Source organism: Rhineura floridana, chromosome 1 (genome assembly GCF_030035675.1).
Source record: "Rhineura floridana isolate rRhiFlo1 chromosome 1, rRhiFlo1.hap2, whole genome shotgun sequence".
Lineage (NCBI taxonomy): Eukaryota > Metazoa > Chordata > Lepidosauria > Squamata > Rhineuridae > Rhineura > Rhineura floridana.
The window spans coordinates 51,144,886-51,166,676 of NC_084480.1; the positions used below are offsets into that span (position 1 = coordinate 51,144,886).

Below are 21,791 nucleotides of genomic sequence, written 5' to 3' on the forward strand. Positions count from 1 at the left end.
GATGCCCCATCTTCTCTCCCAGCTCACTCCCCTTTCTTTCCCTCCTTCCTTCTTGGTCACTCTGCTTTCTGTTCAACGGCCAATCTGAATCTTGAAAAGTGCAGGGCTGAAAGAGGAAGTGGAAAAGTGGAAGTCGTCGGGACTTAGACTCCAATATTATAGCAGTTGGTCCTAATGAAGCATCCAGAACACGGTCTTGTCCTCATTTATTGGATGAGTTTCAGTCGGTGCAGCTCGAGGATGTTGACAAGATCCTTGGACTGGTGTGGGCGACCACGTCTGTTCTAGATCCTTGCCCCTCTTGGCTGGTGAAAGCTGGCAGGACCGGAACCGCTGGCTGGGCCAAGGAGGTAATAAATGCCTCTTTAAGAGAGGGAGTGGTCCCTGACTGCCTAAAAGAGGCGGTGGTGAGACCGCTCCTGAAGAAACCCTCCTTGGACCCAGATAACTTGAACAACTATAGACCTGTGGCGAATGTTCCGTTCCTGGGCAAGGTTCTGGAACGGGTGGTTGCCGGCCAGCTCCAGGGGCTCTTGGATGACACTGATTATCTTGATCCATTTCAATCCGGTTTTAGGCCCGGTTTTGGCACCGAAACAGCCTTGGTCTGTATGACGACCTTTGTCGGGAGAGGGACAGGGGGAGTGTGACTCTGTTGATTCTCCTTGATCTCTCAGCTGCTTTTGATACCATGGACCATGGTATCCTTCTGGGGAGACTCACGGAGTTGGGAGTCGGGGGTACTGCTTGGCAGTGGCTCCACTCCTACTTGGTGGGTCGTCACCAGAAGGTAGTGCTTGGGGAACACTGCTCGACACCCTGGACTCTCCATTGTGGAGTCCCGCAGGGATCGGTACTGTCCCCCATGCTTTTCAACATCTACATGCAGCCGCTGGGTGCAGTCATCAGGAGTTTTGGGGTGCGTTGTCATCAGTATGCTGATGACACGCAACTCTATTTCTCCTTTTCATCCTCTTCAGGTGAGGCTGTTAACGTGCTAAACCGTTGCCTGACCGCGATAATGGACTGGATGGGGGCTAACAAACTGAAGCTCAATCCAGACAAGACCGAGACGCTGTTGGTGAGTGCCTTCACTGCCCAGATGGAGGATGTTCATCCTGTTCTTGATGGGGTCACACTCCCCTTGAAGGAACAGGTTCGTAGCTTGGGAGTTCTTTTCGATCCTTCCTTGTCTCTCGAGGCCCAGGTGGCCTCGGTGGCACGGAACGCTTTTTACCACCTTCGACTGGTAGCCCAGCTATGTCCCTATCTGGACAGTGATGACCTCGCCTCAGTTGTTCACGCTCTGGTAACTTCTAGGTTGGACTACTGCAATGCGCTCTACGTTGGGCTGCCCTTGAAGATAGTTCGGAAACTACAGCTAGTCCAGAATGCAGCGGCCAGACTACTGACGTGGACCAGAAGGTCCGCTCATATAACACCTGTTCTGGCCCGTCTGCACTGGCTTCCTATTTGTTTCCGGGCTAAATTCAAAGTGCTGGTTTTGACCTATAAAGCCCTACACGGCATGGGACCGCAATACCTGGTGGAACGACTCTCCCAATACGAACCTACCCGTACACTGCGCTCGACATCTAAGGCCCTCCTCCGAGTCCCATCCCATCGAGAAGCTCAGAGGGTAGTGACCAGAACCAGGGCCTTCTCGGTGGTGGCCCCCGAATTGTGGAATAGTCTCCCCGATGAGGTACGCCTGGCGCCGACGCTGCTATCTTTTCGGCGCCAGGTGAAAACCTTTTTATTCTCCCAGGCATTTTAAAATGTATTTTAATAATTGTTTTTATAGTGTATTTTAAATAGTATCTTATTATTGTTATATTTTGATGTTGCTTGGTTTTTGTTGCTTGTTGTTTTGATTTTTGATTCTGTTATATTTACTGTATCTATATATCTTGCTTGTTTTATCTTTTATGTACACCGCCCAGAGAGCCTTTTTGGCTTAGGGCGGTATATAAATTAAATAAAATAAATAAATAAATAAATAAAATAAAAAGAACAGACCATCAGTCTTCCAACCTATTTTTCAAGGGGGGGAAAGGTAGCCAACCTTATTGCATTATGACAAAGGGGGTAGTAAAGAGGGGTTAGTGGGCATCAGTGCAAACTGCATTGGAGATCATTTCATTCTATCCATCAGAGGACCAGCAATTTGGGCTCCTCTCAGTAAGAACAGTCAGTGAGGGGGAAGAGAGTCTGTCCTGATCTATTGGGTTGCTGTGGGAAAGTACAAACTCAATCACAGCTACATCTGTTCTGTGGGTAAATAGTTCCATCAAAGGGCATTTTGTGGAACTTGGTGGAATTTGGGACAGGTTGAGACCTTCGTTCTTATTTTTTTTAATGCCAAATTATAATTGTAAAGTGTCTAAAGATTTTAGAATAGGATATACATGTAAATTGAACACATTTTCTCTTCCATTTTAGGTGGAATACCAGGCAGGATCTGGAGGCAAACTTCTTCCCCAGCATTACCTAAACGATCTGGATAGTGCTTTGATTCCAGTGATTCATGGTGGGACATCAAATGCTACAAATCTACCATTGGAAATGGAATTAATATTTTTCATTACCGAATCTCTCTTACTATAACTGGCATGTTATGTTGTAGTGGACTGAATTGCTAGCACTGACCAATACCAATACACTATGGATGAAATATTCAGGTTTTATTTTTTAAAAAGCCAATGATTTGATAACACATCTTTAAGAGCATTTTACCTTTTAAAAACATGAACATGTTCCTCCTTGATCTGAACATGAAAGCTAAGTTTAAAAATGTAATGGTTTTCTAATGTTCTGAAAGTTTACACTTAATACAGCCCACTATAAGGATGAGGAAGGATTAAAACTAGTGTGTGTGTAAAATACTGAGGGATACCCATTTGTCTTTTTCAAATGTTTTAGGTGGTGGTTGCAGTTAGATGCAAGTCTGATTGAGCTATTCTTAACTAGTTTTGTTTTTAAAGATATAAGCATAAGTGGAACAGAACAGTTTAACAATTGGGGTTCGAGTATGAAAAACTGTTAATTACTAGAGTACTGAACATGTCTGGAACTAATATTGTACAAATCAATATTACCTGCATGAGAGAAATGGGGCATGGTTCTTCCAGCTGTGATAATTTTATAAAACTCTGGGTTTTTTTTTATAATTGGTATGTTTTTTGAAGTGTATAATGATGCACTTTTGCAAAAATTTGACAGCTCCTGACATTTTTGAATGGCTGACTTTGTTATATGTTTATAATGGATTTATTGAACATAAAGATGAATACTCTTTATATTTAATATCTAATCTTTTTCCTTCTGTGCTCAGATGTACAGTTTCTTGGATTTTCAAAGAATGAGTAAGAAGCTAGATGACCCTTAAAGTAGTCATCCCGTAGCAACAAATCAGGCAATGAAGCCTGTCTGTGTTTCATTCTCTGATTTTTGAGACCTCTTGGTATCCCTGTTTATTTCCAGGGAGAACAATGTATTAAGTGTGAATTTTCATGAATAATTTGCTGTAACATACTGGAGACTCTTTATACAGTACTTATTTTTATACCAGGATATTTCCAGGAAATGAGCATTGATGTATGAGGATGATTGACACTGCTACCTGAGAACCCTAAACAAGGTTTGATAATGCCTGCATAATGTTCTTGTTTGTTATGCACAGAAGTAAATTGTGTGTGCCTGTGTGTCTTATGTTTGATTAAAATACTAGACTGAATTTATCACATTTTAATTATATCTAGATGCCTTTTTGACATGTACTGGGGTGTATTTGTTGTATCAAAATACAGATTATAACTGCAACATTGGCCATCTTATGTTATGGTGGCACAGGATTTTAAGAGACTTTGAGAAACTGCTGGCCATTGAACCATTATCATTGAACTCCTTTGTATTAAGAATTAAAATTCTGTGGACCAGCTAAAATTTACAGTGACGTTCATCATAACATTATATCTAGGTTTGGATATCGGTGAACAGCGGAAGACAGCTGCAGCAAAGAATGCTGAGTGTTTCAAATATTGACCCATGATATGTAACAATGGCTTGTACAGCATTATATTGTGTAAAAGCAATTTAACCCATTTTGTCATAATAGCTTTATGTTCTCTTGGAAATTGATCCTTACAGTTTATAGATAACAAGCAGCAGTATAGACGCTTGTTCTAGAACAATATTATAAATATTATTAGGCTTTATAAAATGTACAAACATTATTAAAATCTTTATAAATGAAGCTGACAAGTGCTTAACAAATGACAGAATAACATTTAAGAAGCCTTGATAGACTCTTAAAGGTGCCTTTGTTTCAGTTAGTTATTTAAGTTACATTTTATTGGTTCTCAATCCATTTTAAAGTTCCCCAAAAGTAATCATGAAGACATTTGCTTTTCTTTAAAAAAAAGTGAACACATCAAGCTAATTGACTATGGTACATTCTGGCCACTAAAATTGTGGGTGGGCTTATTTCATAGTGTTAAAGGCCATATACTAAATATACAACTTGCTAAATCTGCTATAAGAAACCTGATTTTCAGTGTTCTTGTACGCACAGTAAGTAAATAAAGGCTGGGTTCCCTTGAATGTCACAACTAGTTCTCTGTGCCTAACCAGTTTTGTGTTTGTGTTTCTCATATTGTGGGGACTGAAAAAAAAACAAGTAAAAAATACCACTGAGAATGCCAAGTCCTTGGATTTGCACAAAGTAGTTTTTGGGAACTTGGCAAAATCATACTTGCATTGCAACTATAGAATGAACTATCAACTGAGAAGGAAACTGAAGGTATCTCTAGTCATTAAGATTTATCTATACAGTCTTTCCAGAATAAAACACAGAAGTGATTTTAAAATGCATGTTGTAACACTTCAGTACAATTAAGTACTGCTACTTGTTATAGTATCCATCCACACAAAGGGGCAAAAAAACTTTAAAAATTAGTAGGATTTAAACAAAAAATCATGCTAATTCAAATTAAATTGTGTAATAAACAGGTATATTTAATGATATTATAATTTGCATGGTATTGGCTTTAACAAAGGAAAATAGAAGTGTTGTGACATAGATTTAACTTTAATGTTAAACATGATCCGTTTACAAATCACTAGAGTATTATTACTTAGTAATTAATGGTCGGTAGCATATAGGCTATCCTTACTGCCATAGTACTGGAAAGAATCTTTTCCCATTTCCCGTTGGTATCATTGCTGGCTGATGGTGTAATTTTCCTTCTTTTTAAGTTTAAGCAATCGTCTAATCCAGTGGTTTACATACTTTATTCCCCACAGACCATTTGAAAATTACAGAAGGTCTTGCCAGATCACTTAATGATTTTTCTGCATGTTGTAGAAATTATAATGTGCTGTGCTATGCTGCATGATTTTTTAAATTGCATTTTTATTACTGCTTTTATTTTTTACTGTATTACAGTTTGAATTCCATAAAATTCAAATTGTAACTGTTCTTTACAAACATGCTGCAGACCACCTCAATGAAGATCGCGGACCACAGTTTGGGAATCCCTGGAGTAGCGTGCTGCCTCTTTCTTTAAACATTTCCTGCTGGCGTGTCTGTCCATATCCTCTTTGACTACTGTAACCAGCCACTAGATGGTTTTTTTCCTTGAAATCTCTTTCCAGTAATTTTTTTAATTCTTTGCCAAATTTGTCTCTTCTTGCTGTGATATACCTTCATTTGTAGTCATAGCCCACATCAGTTGCAGATCCTTTAGTTATGCTTTAAGGTCCTTGTCTATTCCTGGCTGTACTCTTGCTTACCTCCCCACGTATTGTTTTCCCTACACCTTCTTCTGCTTGGCTGAGAGTGCACTAGTCAACTCGATGTTGCCTTTTCCGTTTTCAAATATTTCTCACAGCGTTTTCTATTGGGCTTGGCTGGCCGATACGGTTCATTATCTGTTTAAACCTTTGTTCTCACTACACTCCTTTCAGTGATACGTGTAGGGATTGAGAGGTGTTTTCCTAACTATTGAACTATCTCTTGCTCACTCTCCAATATCTTTTCCAGCCCTGTTACCTACATTTTTTTCATTAGAGATGCCATCGTTTGAACTTAGGTCCAGGGAGTATGTGATGCAACTCAAATCATGTTTCCCCTCACGGTCGCTGCTGATGCTTCACATAAAAAGTTCAGCTCTCTAGTATCTCATTTAAACTGAATGGGATATTCAATACTGTTAAGATTCAAAATATGGCTTCAAACAGTACAGTATTTATAATTGGAGAACTATGTGTATCTCTAGTCCTGAAGCTTTAGGGGTAGCTATTGTTACTAAGGATGCTGGAGAATTTCAGTGGAAATGGCAGTGCAAACAGCCAGTGTTTGCTTATTATACAGCCGCAAGAGTGGCCATATACTATAGCCAGAATGGATTTTTTGCATTCTGCAATGTTAAATTGAAAATACCCCCTATGCCATTCTGCTGCTTCCCATAAGCTCATTTCAAAATAAACCTTAAAAAAACTTAATAGTCCTGAACTCAGAAATGCTTGCTTAACAACCCTCTAAGTTTTCATGGCAATACACAAAACAGTCAGAGTGAATTGAGAGTTCAAACAGTAGAACAAGAGGGAAAAAATCTAGACCTTATTGGACTTTTTTTCTGTCAGTGGTCTCATAATTATGATTTGTTGAAATTAATTAAAAACCAGCCATGTTCACAGAGTACCTGTAATCCTGTTAGTGACCTTGCTCCATACTCTGACCCTCTTCTGCAGTTTAAAAGTTTTTAAAAAATGCATGGCTGATTTTTAATTAATTTAAGAAATTTAACATTGAAGTCTATTATAGCAGTGGGCACGCTCAGTAAGAACCATCTGTCAGTGTACTAACAGCCAGACTCACAGACCTCTGCCTTGAGCTTCATGGCTGAGCTGGGTGGTTTTTTCCAGGACAAAGCTGAGATTCTGTCAGCAACAGGTCACAGCTCCAAACTACTTTTCTCTTTCTGTAGAAGGCTATTTTGTTGCACCAGCTAATATGTGCTGGCCACTTATGGGGCATAACACACTCTCCTCGGCATGATGCTGAACTTGGTTCCAAGTTCCCAGTTCCTTATTTGCTTGAAAGTTCAAAGCACTAAAAAAGAAAAGTTGAAAGCTACAGCAACTTCAAGACGAAGTTAACATGTCTCTGAACCCCAAAATATATGTTGGGATACCCCATATGATATATTGCTGTGATCAGAGGACTCTCCCCGTCAAGAATAACAATACAGTTATTCAATCAAAATCATCAGGCTTCTGAAATGGTCATAAATGCATAATGATGTCATAAAATCATAAACAAATAACTGAGGGTGCCCACCCCAAAGTCTGCTCTGAACCAGGACAAATACACCCAAGGAAAGGGGAGGGTGTCCTCTACAAGATGCCACTGCCTCCTGTCTGGCCCAGAGCTTCTATTGGGTGCAGGGCATGCTAAGAGCATGTACATAAAACCAAAATGGAAAAAAGCATGGAGAAAAAAATGTAGGTAACTGGGGGTGCCCACCCCACAATCTGTTCTGGGCCAGGACAAATACACCCCAGGAAAGGGGAAGGTGTCCTACAAGATGCCAGTGCATCCCACCTGGCCCAGAGCTGCTTCTGGGCGCAGGGCACGGATGAGGGCATCTATGCAGAACCAAAATAGACAAAAAGATGCAGAAAAATAAGTAACGAGGAGCCCACCCCACAATTTGTTGTGGGCCAGGACAAATCATACACCCCAGGAAAGGGGAGGGTGTTCTCTGAGATGTCAGTGCATCCTGCTTGGTCCTGAGCTTCTGCTGGGCACAGGGCACAAATAATGGCATCTATGCACAATCAAAATAGACAAAATGTGTAACAAAATAACCTGGGCTGTGCACCACAAAATCTGCTCTGGACCAGGACAAATCACACACCTCATGAAGGGGAGGGTGTCCTCCATGAGATGCCAGTGCTTCCTGGCCCAGAGCTTCTGCTGGGTGCAGGGCATAAATAAGTGCATCTATGCACAAGCAAAATAGATAAAATCATGCATAAACAAGTAACTGGGGGTACCCACCCCATAATATGTTCTGGGCCAGGATAAATCATACACCCCAGGAAAGTGGAGGGTATCTTCTATAAGATTCCACTGCTTTCTGCCTGGCCCAGAGCTTCTGCTGGGTGCAGGGCATGGATAAGCACATCTATGAACAACCAAAATAGACCAAAATGTATAGACAAAAGAAGTAACTGAAGGTCCCCACCCCAAAATGTGCTCTGGGCCAGGACAAATCATACACCCCAAGAAAGGGGAGGATGTCTTCTATAAGATGCTACTGTATCCCACCTGGCCCAGAGAGTCTGTTGGGTGCAGGGCATGCATAAGGGCATCTATGCACAACCAAAAAATACAAAAAGGGAAGGGGAAAAAAGTATCTGGGGGTGTTCACTGCAAAATCTTATCTGGGCCAAGACAAAACACCCCAGAAAATGATAGGGTGTCCCCTACGATACGCCAGTGCTTGCGGCCAGTGCTTATGACCTATGTGGAATTTTTTAATGTTTTATTTCTGTATTGGTCTTCCCTGTTACCCTTTTGTAGCTTTATTATTATTATTTTTAGCCATTGATGTTGGTGACAGAAGAACTCGTGGCAGGGTCAAGAAACACTTACTGAAGAAGATGTAATTTCATAGATGACACTCTAAAGCATGCATGGATGGCATATCATAGAACACACTCTTCCAGATGCATGGAATATTATTTGTGGTGCCCTAAATCATCTTTTAAGATGGGCACCCCAGTTTCTTTTTTGCTTTCCTCTACAGATTCGCTATTTTTCTAATACATATATGCCCTTGTCAGTACCATACATACAAAGAAGCTCTGAACTGGGTGGGAACTCTCTCCTGCATGCATGGATGTATGACTTGTAGTTCCCAAATCAAGTCTTGGGGTGGGAACCTGCAGTTCCTTATATACGTTCTACATTGCTTCTTGTGCATAGATGCATATATCCATTTAATGTTTCCACCAGAAAATCCATGCCAGGTAGCATGGAGTGGCATCTCATTGAGGACACTCTCCCCTTTTCTCAGGTGAATGATGTTTAATGGCCCACAGCAGATTTTGGAGTGGTGACCCCAAATTACATATTTTCTCTACTCTTCATTATTTTAGTTCTGCATAGATGCCCTTATGAGTACCCTGCACCGAGCAGAAACTATGGGCCAGGGGGGAAGTACTGGCATCTTGTAGAGGACACTCCCCCTTCCTGGGATGTATGAATTGTCCTGACCCAGTGCAGATTTTGGAGTGGGCACCCCAGTTATTTTTTTTCTGCATATTTTGGTCTGTTTTGGTTGTGCGTAGATAGATGCCATTATTTGTGCCCTCTGCCCAGCAGAAGCTCTGGGCCAGGTGGGAAGCACTGGCATCTCATAGAGTACACCCTCTCTTTTCCTGGGGTGCATGATTTGTCCTGGCCCAAAGCAGATTGTGGGGTAAGCACCCCATTACATATTTTTTCTGCATTTTTTTGTCCATTTTGATTATGCATAGATGCCTTTATCCATGACATACACCCAGCAGATGCTCTGGGCCAGGTGGGACACACTGGCATCTTGTAGAGGACACCCTCCCCTTTCCTCAGGTGTATGATTTGTCCTGGCCTAGAGCAGATTTTGGGGTGGGCACACTCAGTTACTTATTTTGTTATGATTTTATGACATCATTATGCATTTATGACAATTTCAGAAGCCTGATGATTTGATTGAATAATTGTATTGTTATTCTTGACGGGGAGAGTCCCCCAAACACAGCGATATATCATATGGGGTACCCCAACATATATTTTGGGGTCCAGACACATTAATTTTGTCTTAAAGTTGCTGTAGCTGTCAACTTTTCTTCTTTTTAGTGTTTTGACCTTTCAAGCAAATAAGGAACTGGGAACTAGGAACCAGGAACCAGCTTCAGCGTCGTCTTCTCGGCAGGGCTCTCTCTCCTGGCCGCTCGGCGGAAGGATATGTTGTTGCTGCTGTGCAGCAGATTAGGCGCCTACTCAAATCCAAGGCTACCAGGGCACTCGAGGCCTGGAACATCTTGAGCAATTTTGCCGTTCTGCTGGACATGGAAGGGGTCGAGCCAGGTAAGGACTGAGCTCCGCCCTTCGCGGAGCGTGGCTGGAGCAAAGAGGGAGAGACCCAAGTCCTCCATTGGACCGTCCTGGGGCCCCCTGGGGGTGCAGCCGGCGTAGTTGGACTTGCTCAGTTGACCGGCGGGCGCTCTCTGACTCCTAGTTGTTTAACAATGCAACAAACTCTCGGTTCCACTCTCCCCCATTGTAGCACTGAGGGGGGGGCCGGAGGTTTGCAAGTTAACTAGGAGTGGGTTTTTTGTGCGGAACGACTGTGTGCTCAGTTCAGTTCATGTGCTTAAAACAAATTCATGGGCTCAGAATTCTTTACTTGTAAGCCTCTATATCCTTTGCTCTTGGTTCCAGTTGATGTATCTTGGGATTCTAGTTTTTTTTTAAAAAAGGAGATTCTATTGGTTACGCCTTGTGCCTGTGCTAGGGGTGTGTGTGTGTGTGTGTGTGTGTGTGTGTGTGTATATATATATATATATATATAATATTGCCACCTCGGTGACAGCATTTGTATGTTAGCAGCTGATCAAGGCGGAAGGCGAAACGTTTTGGTAATACAATATAAACCTCTGCTTTGTTAATAACAATATATATATATATATATATATATATATATATATATATATATATTAAAGGCTGTTGGGAGAAGGAAACTGTTCCCCACTGATTTTGAAATATAAACGATGTTGTTACATGCCTTCAAGTCGACCACAATTTATGGCCACCGTATGAATCAGGGATCTCCCAATAGTATCTGTAATAAACCAACCTGTTCAGATCTTGTAAGTTCAGGTCTGTGGCTTCTATATGGAATCAATCCATCTCGTTTGTTCTTCCTCTTTTTCTACTACCTTCTGTTTTTCCTAGCATTATTGTCTTTTCTAGTGAAGCATGTCGTCTCATTATGTATGTAAAGTATGATAGCCTCAGTTTCATCATTTTAGCTTCTAGTTATAATTTTGGTTTAATTTGTTCTAACACCCAATTATTTGTCTTTTTTGCAGTCCGTGGTATGCTCAAAGCTCCAAAACGTTTCAAAGGAGTTGGTTTTTCTCTTACCAGCTTTTTTCACTGTCCAACTTTCACATCCATACATAGAGATCAGGAATGCCATGGTCTGAATGATCCTGACTTTAGTGTTCAGTGATACATCTTTGCATTTGAGGACCTTTTCTAGTTCTCTCATAGCTGCCCTTCCCAGTCCTAGCCTTCTTCTGATTTCTTGACTATTGTCTCATTTTGGTTAATGACTATGCTAAGGTATTGATAATCCTTGACAAGTTCAATGTCTTCATTGTCAACTTTAAAGTTACATAAATCTTCTGTTGTCATTACTTTAGTCTTCTTGACGTTCAGCTGTAGTCCTGCTTTTGTGCTTTCCTCTTTAACTTTCATCAGTGTTCGTTTCACATCATTTCTGGTTTCTGCTAGTAGTATGGCATCTTCTGCATATCTTAAATTATTGGTATGTCTCCCTCCAGTTTTCACACCTCCTTCATCTTGGTCCAATCCCGCTTTCTGTATATGTTCTGCGTATAGACTAAACAAATAAGGTGATAAAATACACCCCTGTCTCACATCCTTTCCAATTGGGAACCAATCGGTTTCTCCATATTCTGTCCTTATGGTAGGCTCTTGTCCAGGGTATAGGTTGCGCATCAGGACAATCAGATGCTGTGGCACCCCCATTTCTTTTAAAGCATTCCATAATTTTTCATGATCTGCGCAGTCAAAGCCTTTGCTGTAATCTATAAAGCACAGGGGGATTTCTTTCTAAAATTCCTTGCTCCGTTCCATTATCCAACGTAAGTTTGCAATATGATCTCTGGTACCTCTCTCCTTTTAAAATCCAGCTTGGATATCTGGCATTTCTCACTCCATATATGGTAAAAGCCTTTGTTGTAGAAACTTGAGCATTACTTTACTTGCATGGGATGTTAAGGCAATAGTTCCCTGGGATCCCCTTTCTTTGGAATTGGGATGTATATTGAACATTTCCAGTTTGGCTTCCAGTGAGCCATTGTTTTGTTTTCCATATTTGTTGACAAATTTTTGTCAAAATTTGGACAGATTCAGCCTCAGTAGCTTATAGCAACTCTACTGGTATGCCATCTGTTACTGATTTATTTCTTCTAGTATTTTAAGAGCAGCTTTCACCTCACATTCTATAATTTCTGGTTCTTTATCATACGGTTCCTCCATGAATGAATCTGTCATCCTTGCTGCCTTTTATAGAGTTCTTCAGTGTATTGCTTCCATCTTCCTTTTATTTTATCTCGGTCAGTCAGTGTGCTCCCCTGTTGATTATTCAACATCCCTACTCTTGGTTTAAATTTCCCTTTCATTTCTCTAATCTTTTGGAACAGGGCTCTTGTTCTACTCTTTTTGTTGTCCTCTTTTATTTCTATACAATAACTATTGTAATAGTTCTCTTTGTCCCTACGTACTAGTCGCTGTATAGTTGCATTTAAGGTTCTGACTGTGTTTCTATCTCATTTTGCTTTTGCTTTCCTTCCCTCTTTTAACCAATCCATAGTTCTTCGGGTTCTCTGTCAACTAAGTTTAAAGCCTCAAATCTGTTCCTTATTTGATCTTTATATTCTTCTAGGATGTTATTTAAGTTGTATTTTGGCGTTATGATTGCTTTGTTCTTCTTCTTTAGCTTTACTCTGATTTTTGATATTACCAGTTCATGATCTGTACCACCGTCTGCTCCTGGTCTTGTTTTCGCTGAAAGTATGGAACTTCTCCAGCTTTTGCTACCAATTATATAATCAATTTGATTCCTATATTGACCATTTGGTGATGTCCATGTGGATAGTCGTCTTTTTGGTTGCTCAACAAATGTGTTTGCAAGAAACAAATTGTTGGCTTCACAGAATTCAATAAGTCTTTCTCCTGCTTCATTTCTGTCTCCTAAGCCCCATTTTCCCACAACTCCTAGTTCTTCTCTGTTCCCTACATTTGCATTCCAGTCCCCCATGATTATCAGCACATCTTGTTTTGGTGTGTGATCAATTTCTTCCTGTACTTCTGTGTAAAATCTTTCCAATTCCTCTTCGTCTGCGTTTGCCATTGGAGCATAGACTTGGATGATGGTTATGTTAATAGGTTTCCCATTAAATCTCTGATATCACTTGCTCAGACCTTGTGTTATAGCTCCTAATTACTTTTGCTATGTCACTACTCACTATTAAAGCAACTCCATTTCTTCTTAATTTCTTATTTCCTGCATCAAATATTTTGTAGTTGCCTGATTGAAAATGTCCCATTCCCGTCCATTTTAATTCACGCACGCAAAGTATTGTAATGTTGATGCGTTCCATTTCTTGCTTGACAATTTCTAACTTTCCTGGTTCATGCTTCTCACATTCCATGTTCCTATTGTGTATGCTGTACAACTCCAGACTCTTCTTTCGCATCTGTGCACATCAGCCTTTGGGCTTTGTTTTGGCTTTGACCCAGTGGTGTCATTAGTCACAGCGCTACTCATACTTGTCCTTTGTTCTTCCCCAGTAGCTCTCTGAGTGCCATCTGACCTGGGGGTCTCATCTTCCAGCACTATCTCGTGTTGCATTTTTGACACTCTGTTCATAGGGTTTTTGTAGTATTCAGAGGTGGTTTACCATTGCTTTCCTTTGAGTCTGGATGCATCTTAGTCTGATGTCTCAGCTTTGACCATTCCGCCTTGGGTGCCCCTGCTAGGAGTCTAGCCTCTTGGTCTAGACTCCTGATGGCATTGCTCTTAGCTTCTTCGTCACTCTCAAACCCCCTCATCATGTTAAGGTGTGCATGCTAGAGGAGGATAAACACTGGTAGGAATGAATACATAGTGCCGACTGGTGGCTCCATACCAGTGAGGCAGTGGAATCTGCTTCAGGTTTTAGCCCAAGCTTTCAATGACAGCTCCTTGAAAGTTCAGACTAAATTCTGGAGTGAATTCCACTGCCTCACTGACATGGAGCCACCAGAGTAGCCTTCCCCAGCTTGTTGCCCTTCTGAAGTTTTGAACACCAATTCCCATTAACTTCAGCAAACATAGCCAATGGTAAAGGATGGTGGGATCAGTAGTCCAACAACATTTAGAGGGCAACAGATTTGAAAAAACTGAAACAGACTCCAAAATGATTTTAAAGATTACCCTCCCCCCCCAAGGCAGAATGCATTGCGCTTGCTTTCCTTTTTCCATGCACGTGCCTGGCTGCTTCTGAGACACTTCTGCTAGAATGATGAGCAAAGCAGGTGTACTGGTGGAAACATTTCTTTATGCTTTTATCCTTCATGAATAGGTCACCTGAGTATGGATGGTGTTGGTGAAGCTTCTGTAGTGGGGACTCTCTCGAATGCTGAAGGAGCTGTTCGGATTATTCGGGGGCAATAAATCAGAACATGCTATTTTTCTAATCATAGAAGCAGTTACCTCAGTCTTACATGCAAGACCTAATGTTGGATGGTTAATTGAAACACACACAAAGAAAGGAATGAAGTATCTTCAGAAATGAACCTGTTGCCATCTCTTAAGTTAGTGGCTTGTTCTGAGGACTGCGTTGGTTATACTGTTGTGACTTTTTGATTATATAAAACTGAAGAGCATGTATGGCTGAAGAGCAATTTTGTTCCAGAAAGGAAATTCTTAATGCATTGAATCTTCATTGATTAGTTCCCAGGTCTTCCTCTAAAAGCAAAGCCTGTCACTTAGTGGATTAGATTTTTTTTATCATTCAGCATCTTTTTCCAAAATGAAGGTGTTTGTTTTAGAATACTAGAATTATAAGTAGTCCAAAATATGAGTAAGAGGCTCCAGGCAGAGTAATCACTGAGCTGTAGCCTTTCCCCCACAGAAATTCCACTTGGAAATTGTATGTACTATATTGCCAATAACAGCATCTTTTATTCCTACATTATTGCTAGATATTCCTTCTATTTTATATTATGACATTAGTATCTCCTAGTCTCTCACATGTAGAAAAATGGTTTAATGAACGTAGAGAAATGGTTTAATAATATCGCAAGCTCTCTTGCATCAGTATTTATTCACTCTAATGTTTTCAACATAGGGTCTTGGAGTGAAAATATATTGGATTATTTTCTGAATGCTAAGCAGATTAAAACAAGAGATGGAGCTGAAATCATCTGGTATCATAGAGCAAATAATAAGTTACAAATGACAGAGGCAATACAGAGTAAGTATCTGCTGGAAAATATATTTGAAAATGGACTAACTGTTAACAGAGAGTATGATAAAAGTTTTAATTTTAGTTTCACAATATAACATGGAAGCATTTTATATGGTTAGTTAGAATTTTTTTTTTTGTAATCATCAAATCATAGACCTACTCAGTTGCCTGGCAGCTATGCCACTTCAAAAAATGCATTTCTAGCCCTTATGCTTAGAGACAAAATATGAAAAATATGTGTACCATGTGCTTTATGCAACATTTCCCAAAGGCATTCTATTGCAGCTACAATTTATTATATAACTCACCCTTTAAGCATTTTCCCAAATGAAAAGCAGGCAACACCATGCCATGCTTCTTCAAGCATAGTTATATCCTAATCCGAATCTGTCCTAAACTGTGGAGAAGAGCCCGGAGTTGGGGGGAAATGATATTTGAATCCCCAGTCTCAATAGGCAGCAGCAGGGGTGGAAAACCTGTGTCACTCCAGATGTTGTTAAACAACAGATCTCATTGTTCCATTGGCCATGTTGACTGAGGCTGATGGAAGATTGTCCGATACCTGGAGGGCCACAGGTTTCCCACCCCTAGGTTACAGGTTCTAAGCATTAGAGATAGGAACAAAGAGTGAAGAGATGCTGATGTGGTACATAACAAAGAGTCTTGGCCAGTGGGGAAAAAGTGCAAAGTACATACTTACACAATTATTTCATAGAGTTTGACTAAGGAGCTAGCTACATGTATCTAATGTAGGACACCATAGTGGCCAGGATCTTGACAAACAGTGTTGGAGGTAAAGACTACAATCCTATTCCTAATTATCTGAGAATAAACTCACAGAGCACAATGGGATTTACTTCTAAGTAGACATATATTGGATAAGGATTGCACTGCACATAAGTTATTAATGTTTACATTGGGTTAGATCCAGACTAAGTTAGTTGCATTAAGTTCCCAGTGAAATCATGGGACACTTAAATTAGTTATGACTAAGTTTTCACATTGATTTCAAAGAGGCCTACGTGCCTAATGGTGCCTCCTTCTCTTTTGCTAGGCATCATCTCCCAACACTGCCTGTTAATTGTGGGCGGCAGACAGACATGGGGTGCCCATAGGGGCACATTGCTTGGGGCCCTCTGAAACCTGGTGATGATACCCCTAGGATTATGAATTCACTAGTAAAATATTAACAACCAGCATTTTCCTTGTCTTTAGATTAATATATTTTTTCTATTCATTCAGTCAGGTGCTCTCTTTTAAAATAAGACAAAATTTGACTTCACTAGAAAGCAGAATAGTCCAATGATGAATCTGTTATGTATTCTCACAGGCCTCTCACAAACAAGGACTATGAACAGAATTAGATAAGTGGACAGGAGGAAATTTGTGGAAATACATTTTCCTATTCCATCTCCCCCTGCAGTTCCCTGTGCCCCCAAAAAGCCTCTCCAGAGGGCCAGAGACCCATTCTGAACAATATTGGATGGGAATGTTGTAGACTGCTGAGGAAGAGAGGAACTGCCCAAAATGAGGCAGAGGTCCTATCCAGGGTAAACAGTCCTCATATGCAGGGTATGCATACATACTATGCAAGGGAGATACTCCTCATATGCAGCCATCTCCTGCATGAACAGGAATATATGTAGCACCTTATAGCAGCTAAGGTTGCCATCCTACTTACCTTACTTCTGATTGCTTAGGATTGCTAAATTGTTTGCCTTAAGAAGCACAAACAGATGACAAATTAAATAGCTTCTGTGAAAGGCTAAACAAAAAGAATAATGCAATTAGTGTTCCTTTCAGTTTACTGCCCACTCACAAATTAACTGTTTGATGCTTTTAAAAGCAAATATTATAAACCTTAAAGTTTTAATTTAGATATTTCCATTCCAGTAAACAACCCTGCTCAAATACTGTGATTAGGATATGCATACATACATGTATTTATATATACATGTATGTATATATATTAAATTTAAAGCTGACAAGTTTATCTAAGTAAATGCAATAGTCCTATTTTTAGAAGAGAGCATTAATTTGCAGTAATCTCCCCATACCTCCCTGAAGAGTTATGTGAGCAGAGATATGAATCTCTGTTTCCAAGGTCTGCATCTAGTGATCTTCTTCCAGGGGATTAAACTGGCTGTTATATGATACGTAAATGATAGATGACAATAACATTTATCCATATAATTTTAAAAATATAACACTGCTGTTTTTCTTTTTCTCTTCTTGTTTTTGTAAATGAACAGGTACAGCTCATATGATAGAGGCAGATGTCTTTCTCTGTGAACGAGAGGGAAGTGGTGAACCCATCATGGCTCACCCACCTGAAACAAGTAGTGATAATACACTAAAGGAATGGCTGAATGAAATTAAAAACACTAGCAAGGGCATCAAGCTTGATTTTAAAAGGTATTTGGGAAAAGTGTATATAGATTTCACATTTTAATATATGTAAGATCCTAAATGCACACATACTTACTAGAGAGTAAGCTCCACTGAGTTTAGTGGGGCTTACTTCCCAGTAAACATGCATAGAATTGTACTTTAAGTACTATTCTACAGTCCTGTATTCATAGTATTGTAACAGTATTGAAAATTATGATACATTATCCTAATGAGCAGGGAAATAAAATTTGTGTTATTAGAAATAGTCAACACCAAAGTATTAATTAGTTACTATCTCCAGGTTTTAAGGATAGGATACATACAGCACAAGCAAATATTTTGGTTAGGGTAAATTTTTATTTTTCCCATAATATTGCTTTTTTTTTCTGTAGTAGCTAGCTGCCCTATCACACTTTGATCTGCAGCCTCAGGATTAGTTGCTGTTTAATGTCTGATTGCATTTCCTATTATATTTAATGGCATTTTATTTAACATTTTTGGGATACTTAAGTATGTATTACTTTACAGTCTGCATTATCACGGTTAATTTGCTGAGCTGGAAATTCATGGTGTAAGGATCTTTAGAAGGTACTGTTATCTGGATCAATCCTTGCATGTATGGATAGGTAACGTAAAATGTATTTTACATGTTTTTACATGTTTTCCTATTTATTTGTTTGTTTGTTTATTTATTTATTTATATCCTGCCCTTCCTCCCAGCAGGAGCCCATGTAATTCCTATGGATTACTTAAATACTGTTGTTCTGTCCTTACAGCCTAGCAGCTATTAATCATTCAGTGAAGATTCTTGGAGACATAAAGCTGAGGCAGCCTGTATGGATTAATGCAGACATTCTTCCTGGACCAAATGGAACTAACTGTATAGTAAATGCAAAGGGGTTTCTAGACACTGTGACATCATTTTTTCCAGATGTAACCTTGTCGTTGGGATGGACAACTGGGTGGATTAATCTTAAATGTAATAAAGGTAAGAATGATCAATAAATATTTGAATGCTGCCACTGACAATGCTTTACTCAAATTCGTCCACTTAGTACTGTGCAAGATACAGTACCATGCAATTTGCTTATTATTATTATCATTACCATTATTATTATTTATTAATATTAAAATTAATTTATATCCCACCCTTCCTCTCAGAAGGAGCCTAGGGTGGCAAACAGGCAATAAAACACTAAAAACATCTTTAAAAATAGGCCCAACACAGATGCAGACTGGAGTAAGGTCTCTACTTAAAAGGCTTGTTGAAACCTAATAATATATGCATTCTAGGAAATTATGTCTGGCTGTTATAATTCACATAGTTTCCTTTTTAAATTTAATTGGTGTTTCCTTGTATTTAGTCTGATGCTGTCTCCTTATTAATTTAGATGAAGAAAGCTGCTTTGTGTGTACAAAAGAATGAACATACAGAGCTGCCCCCGTAACTGAAATGAAAGGAACTTAGAATTGACTTCTTAAGATGAAGCCCCTAGTTTTGGCAGATAGGGTGGCCCATTCTATGAATGTTTCATTGTGTCTCAGACAACCATCAAGATTCACCATTTCCCTGCTTGGTCTAGATCAGCCTTTCCCAGCCTTTGAGTTCCCAGATGTTGCTGGACTGTTCCCATAATTCCTGAACATTGGCCATGTTGGCTGGGGCTGATGGGAATGGTAGTCCAGCAATATCTGGGGACCCAAAGGTTGGGAAAGGCTGGTCTAGACTGAGCTATTGTTCTGACACCTGCCTGAGGCAAATGAGAGATTCATACAGTGGGTTACCTCACAAAAATGTATTTCATTGTCTTTTCCCCCTTACCTACACTGAAATGGTTGTGAACTGATCTTGAATATTTATCTTGAAAAGCACCATCCAGTTCACACATAACAAGAAACCATGTGGTTAATGGCTTACTGTGAACAAGCTTGTGCATGCTGCCTAATTGCTCCTGCTTCGCTCCTCCCTGGAACGAGTAGGAGCACAAGCCCTGAAGCATTGGCATCTCATTATACCTGTACTTGGGATTGTGGTTTCTGTCTCCTGAACAAACCATTATTTTGAAGCCAAAGTTTGTTCTTGGCTTGTTGATTGCAGTTTGTTAAGGAGAAACAAATAACATTTTTTTTAGAATGGTTTTTGGAATTAAAGTTGGAATGCCAGATAATGGGGGCTGTTGTCTAGAGCAAGTTTATTGTTGTTGTTGTTTATTCTGTAAGATTTCTTACCCATTCTTCACTGTAAGCTCCCAGGACAGGTTACAACAATGTAAAAACACAATATTAAAATCAGTTAAAACAGTTTACAGTCAGAAGAATAGGGTAGATCCTTATCTATCTGTCTAATCTAACCTAATCTAATCTCATCAGGTTTATTGTTTAACCATGTTTGTTATTGTTATATTTGTTTTTTTTAAATTATAGATTGTATACCACTTTGTGAGGCGAGCAACCTAAAAAATGGTACATAAGTATACTAATTAATTAATTAATTAATTAAATCCCACGCTTGTTTCTGCTGAGGAGCAGTTAAGTGGGATCAGTTGGACAGCATGCACAAACATGCTGCCTGCTCACCGTAAGCCATGAACCAGAACTTTTTCTCTTCGTCGGGACTGCACGTATAGCACGTTATGAAATTTGTTTTCCCAGCTGATTAAAAGAAAAGTTGTTTTAGGTGTCCAAACTGCAGAGAAAAACTTTGTGTATGCTTTGAAGCTAACAGAAATGTGAGTTTGATGGGTCAAAGATTTTTGATTCATTTTCATGGCTCGGTGCTCATTGTCTCTTCCCTTGGTGCCTAGTTCCAGGAAAAAATTTTTTTTTGACAAGTTAATATTTTGTGATCGTAACATTTAAAAATCTATACTTCACTGAAATCGTAGAATGAGTTCTTGAATACCATACTGTTTTTATTCTTTTTGTAGGCTATAGCTTAGAGATGGTGCAAGAGATGGCAGCCATATGTAGAGATCTTATGCAGCCAATAACATTCCCTGTTAGGGCTGCTTTGGTGCGCCAGTCAATATCTGAACTTCTGTGGTTATTACAGCAATCAAACAGGTATAAGTAACACTAATTAGGTATTTATGTTAGTAAAGTAGCCTTTCAGTTATTTAAAACAATTTTCATTTCTGTGAAATAACACTAAATCATTTTATTTTATTTTATTTCGCTTTATGAGACATCTATTAAAGATTGTCTCTAGGTGACATGCACATACACAAATCATACTAAAAAGGTTTTGCAATAATCATGTTAGTGTTCTTTCAGAGGGGCTGCTACATTATCCACTAGTGTACAGAATGCAGCAACAATGTAATATCTTGCTTATTTTCATGTATCAGGGTTTAGGGCCTCTTGTTCCAAATGCACAGTGGCTTCCTAATTTTGTGATGAGGAAATGCTTTGTATGCTCATTGTCCATTGTGTACACTGAGCATTTCTTCCTCATGGAACTGAATGGAAAGTCTCTACACACAAAATATTTAGCATTAAAGATGGTTAACAACTCTTGCATATTAAAATCAATGTATTAAGTGTACAGTTCAGCATTTAAGTGCTATGGGGAAGGGCCATAGCTCAGTGGCAGAGTATCTGCTGTGCATGCAGAAGATCCCAGATTCAGTGCCCAGGATCTCCTGTTAGGGCTGAGAATTACCCCTATTTGAAACCCTGGAGTCACTGCTAGATGGTGAGTGTAGACAATACTGAGCTACATAGACCAATGTTGTTATTCTATATGAGCAGCTTCCTACGTTGCTATTAATGATGCTAATAATCAAACAAAATAAATTAGCTTGTGTGCACAAGTGTTGACAGTACTGAGATAGATGGAACAGTGGTCTGACCATGTAAGGCAACTTCCTATATTCTTATAATCTCTGGTTTATTATTCTGACATTTAGGGTCCCCTGGTTTGGATGTAAAAGGGAACTCTGGCTTAATGCAAGCCAAAAATTATGCTCTGTAGTTAGTGTGCTAGGGGAGGGAGGTGCACAGGGAGGGAGGAATGCTTGACCCTGATGCTCATTCCTGGTTTCGTTAACCGTGAACCACGATATATGAAACAAGAAAAGATAATC

General features: G+C 39.6%; 1 protein-coding gene across 7 annotated transcripts in view; it reads left to right on the forward strand.

Annotated features, from left to right (window-relative positions):
• The window catches only part of LOC133381953 (protein FAM151B-like), a 66,307-nt gene that overhangs the window by 40,955 nt on the left and 3,561 nt on the right, over window positions 1–21,791 (forward strand). For 4 of the 7 annotated variants that reach the window (XM_061621579.1, XM_061621583.1, XM_061621598.1 and 1 more), the window contains 5 exons: window positions 2,443–2,530; window positions 15,196–15,321; window positions 17,568–17,730; window positions 18,483–18,694; window positions 20,634–20,769. In XM_061621579.1, coding sequence (XP_061477563.1) covers window positions 2,443–2,530; window positions 15,196–15,321; window positions 17,568–17,730; window positions 18,483–18,694; window positions 20,634–20,769 — 725 coding nt within the window. Of the gene's footprint in view, window positions 1–2,442; window positions 4,915–9,992; window positions 10,139–10,281; window positions 10,460–15,195; window positions 15,322–17,567; window positions 17,731–18,482; window positions 18,695–20,633; window positions 20,770–21,791 lie in introns of those variants that run through there. The other 3 variants (XM_061621622.1, XM_061621619.1, XM_061621588.1) reach the window with 3 other exon arrangements.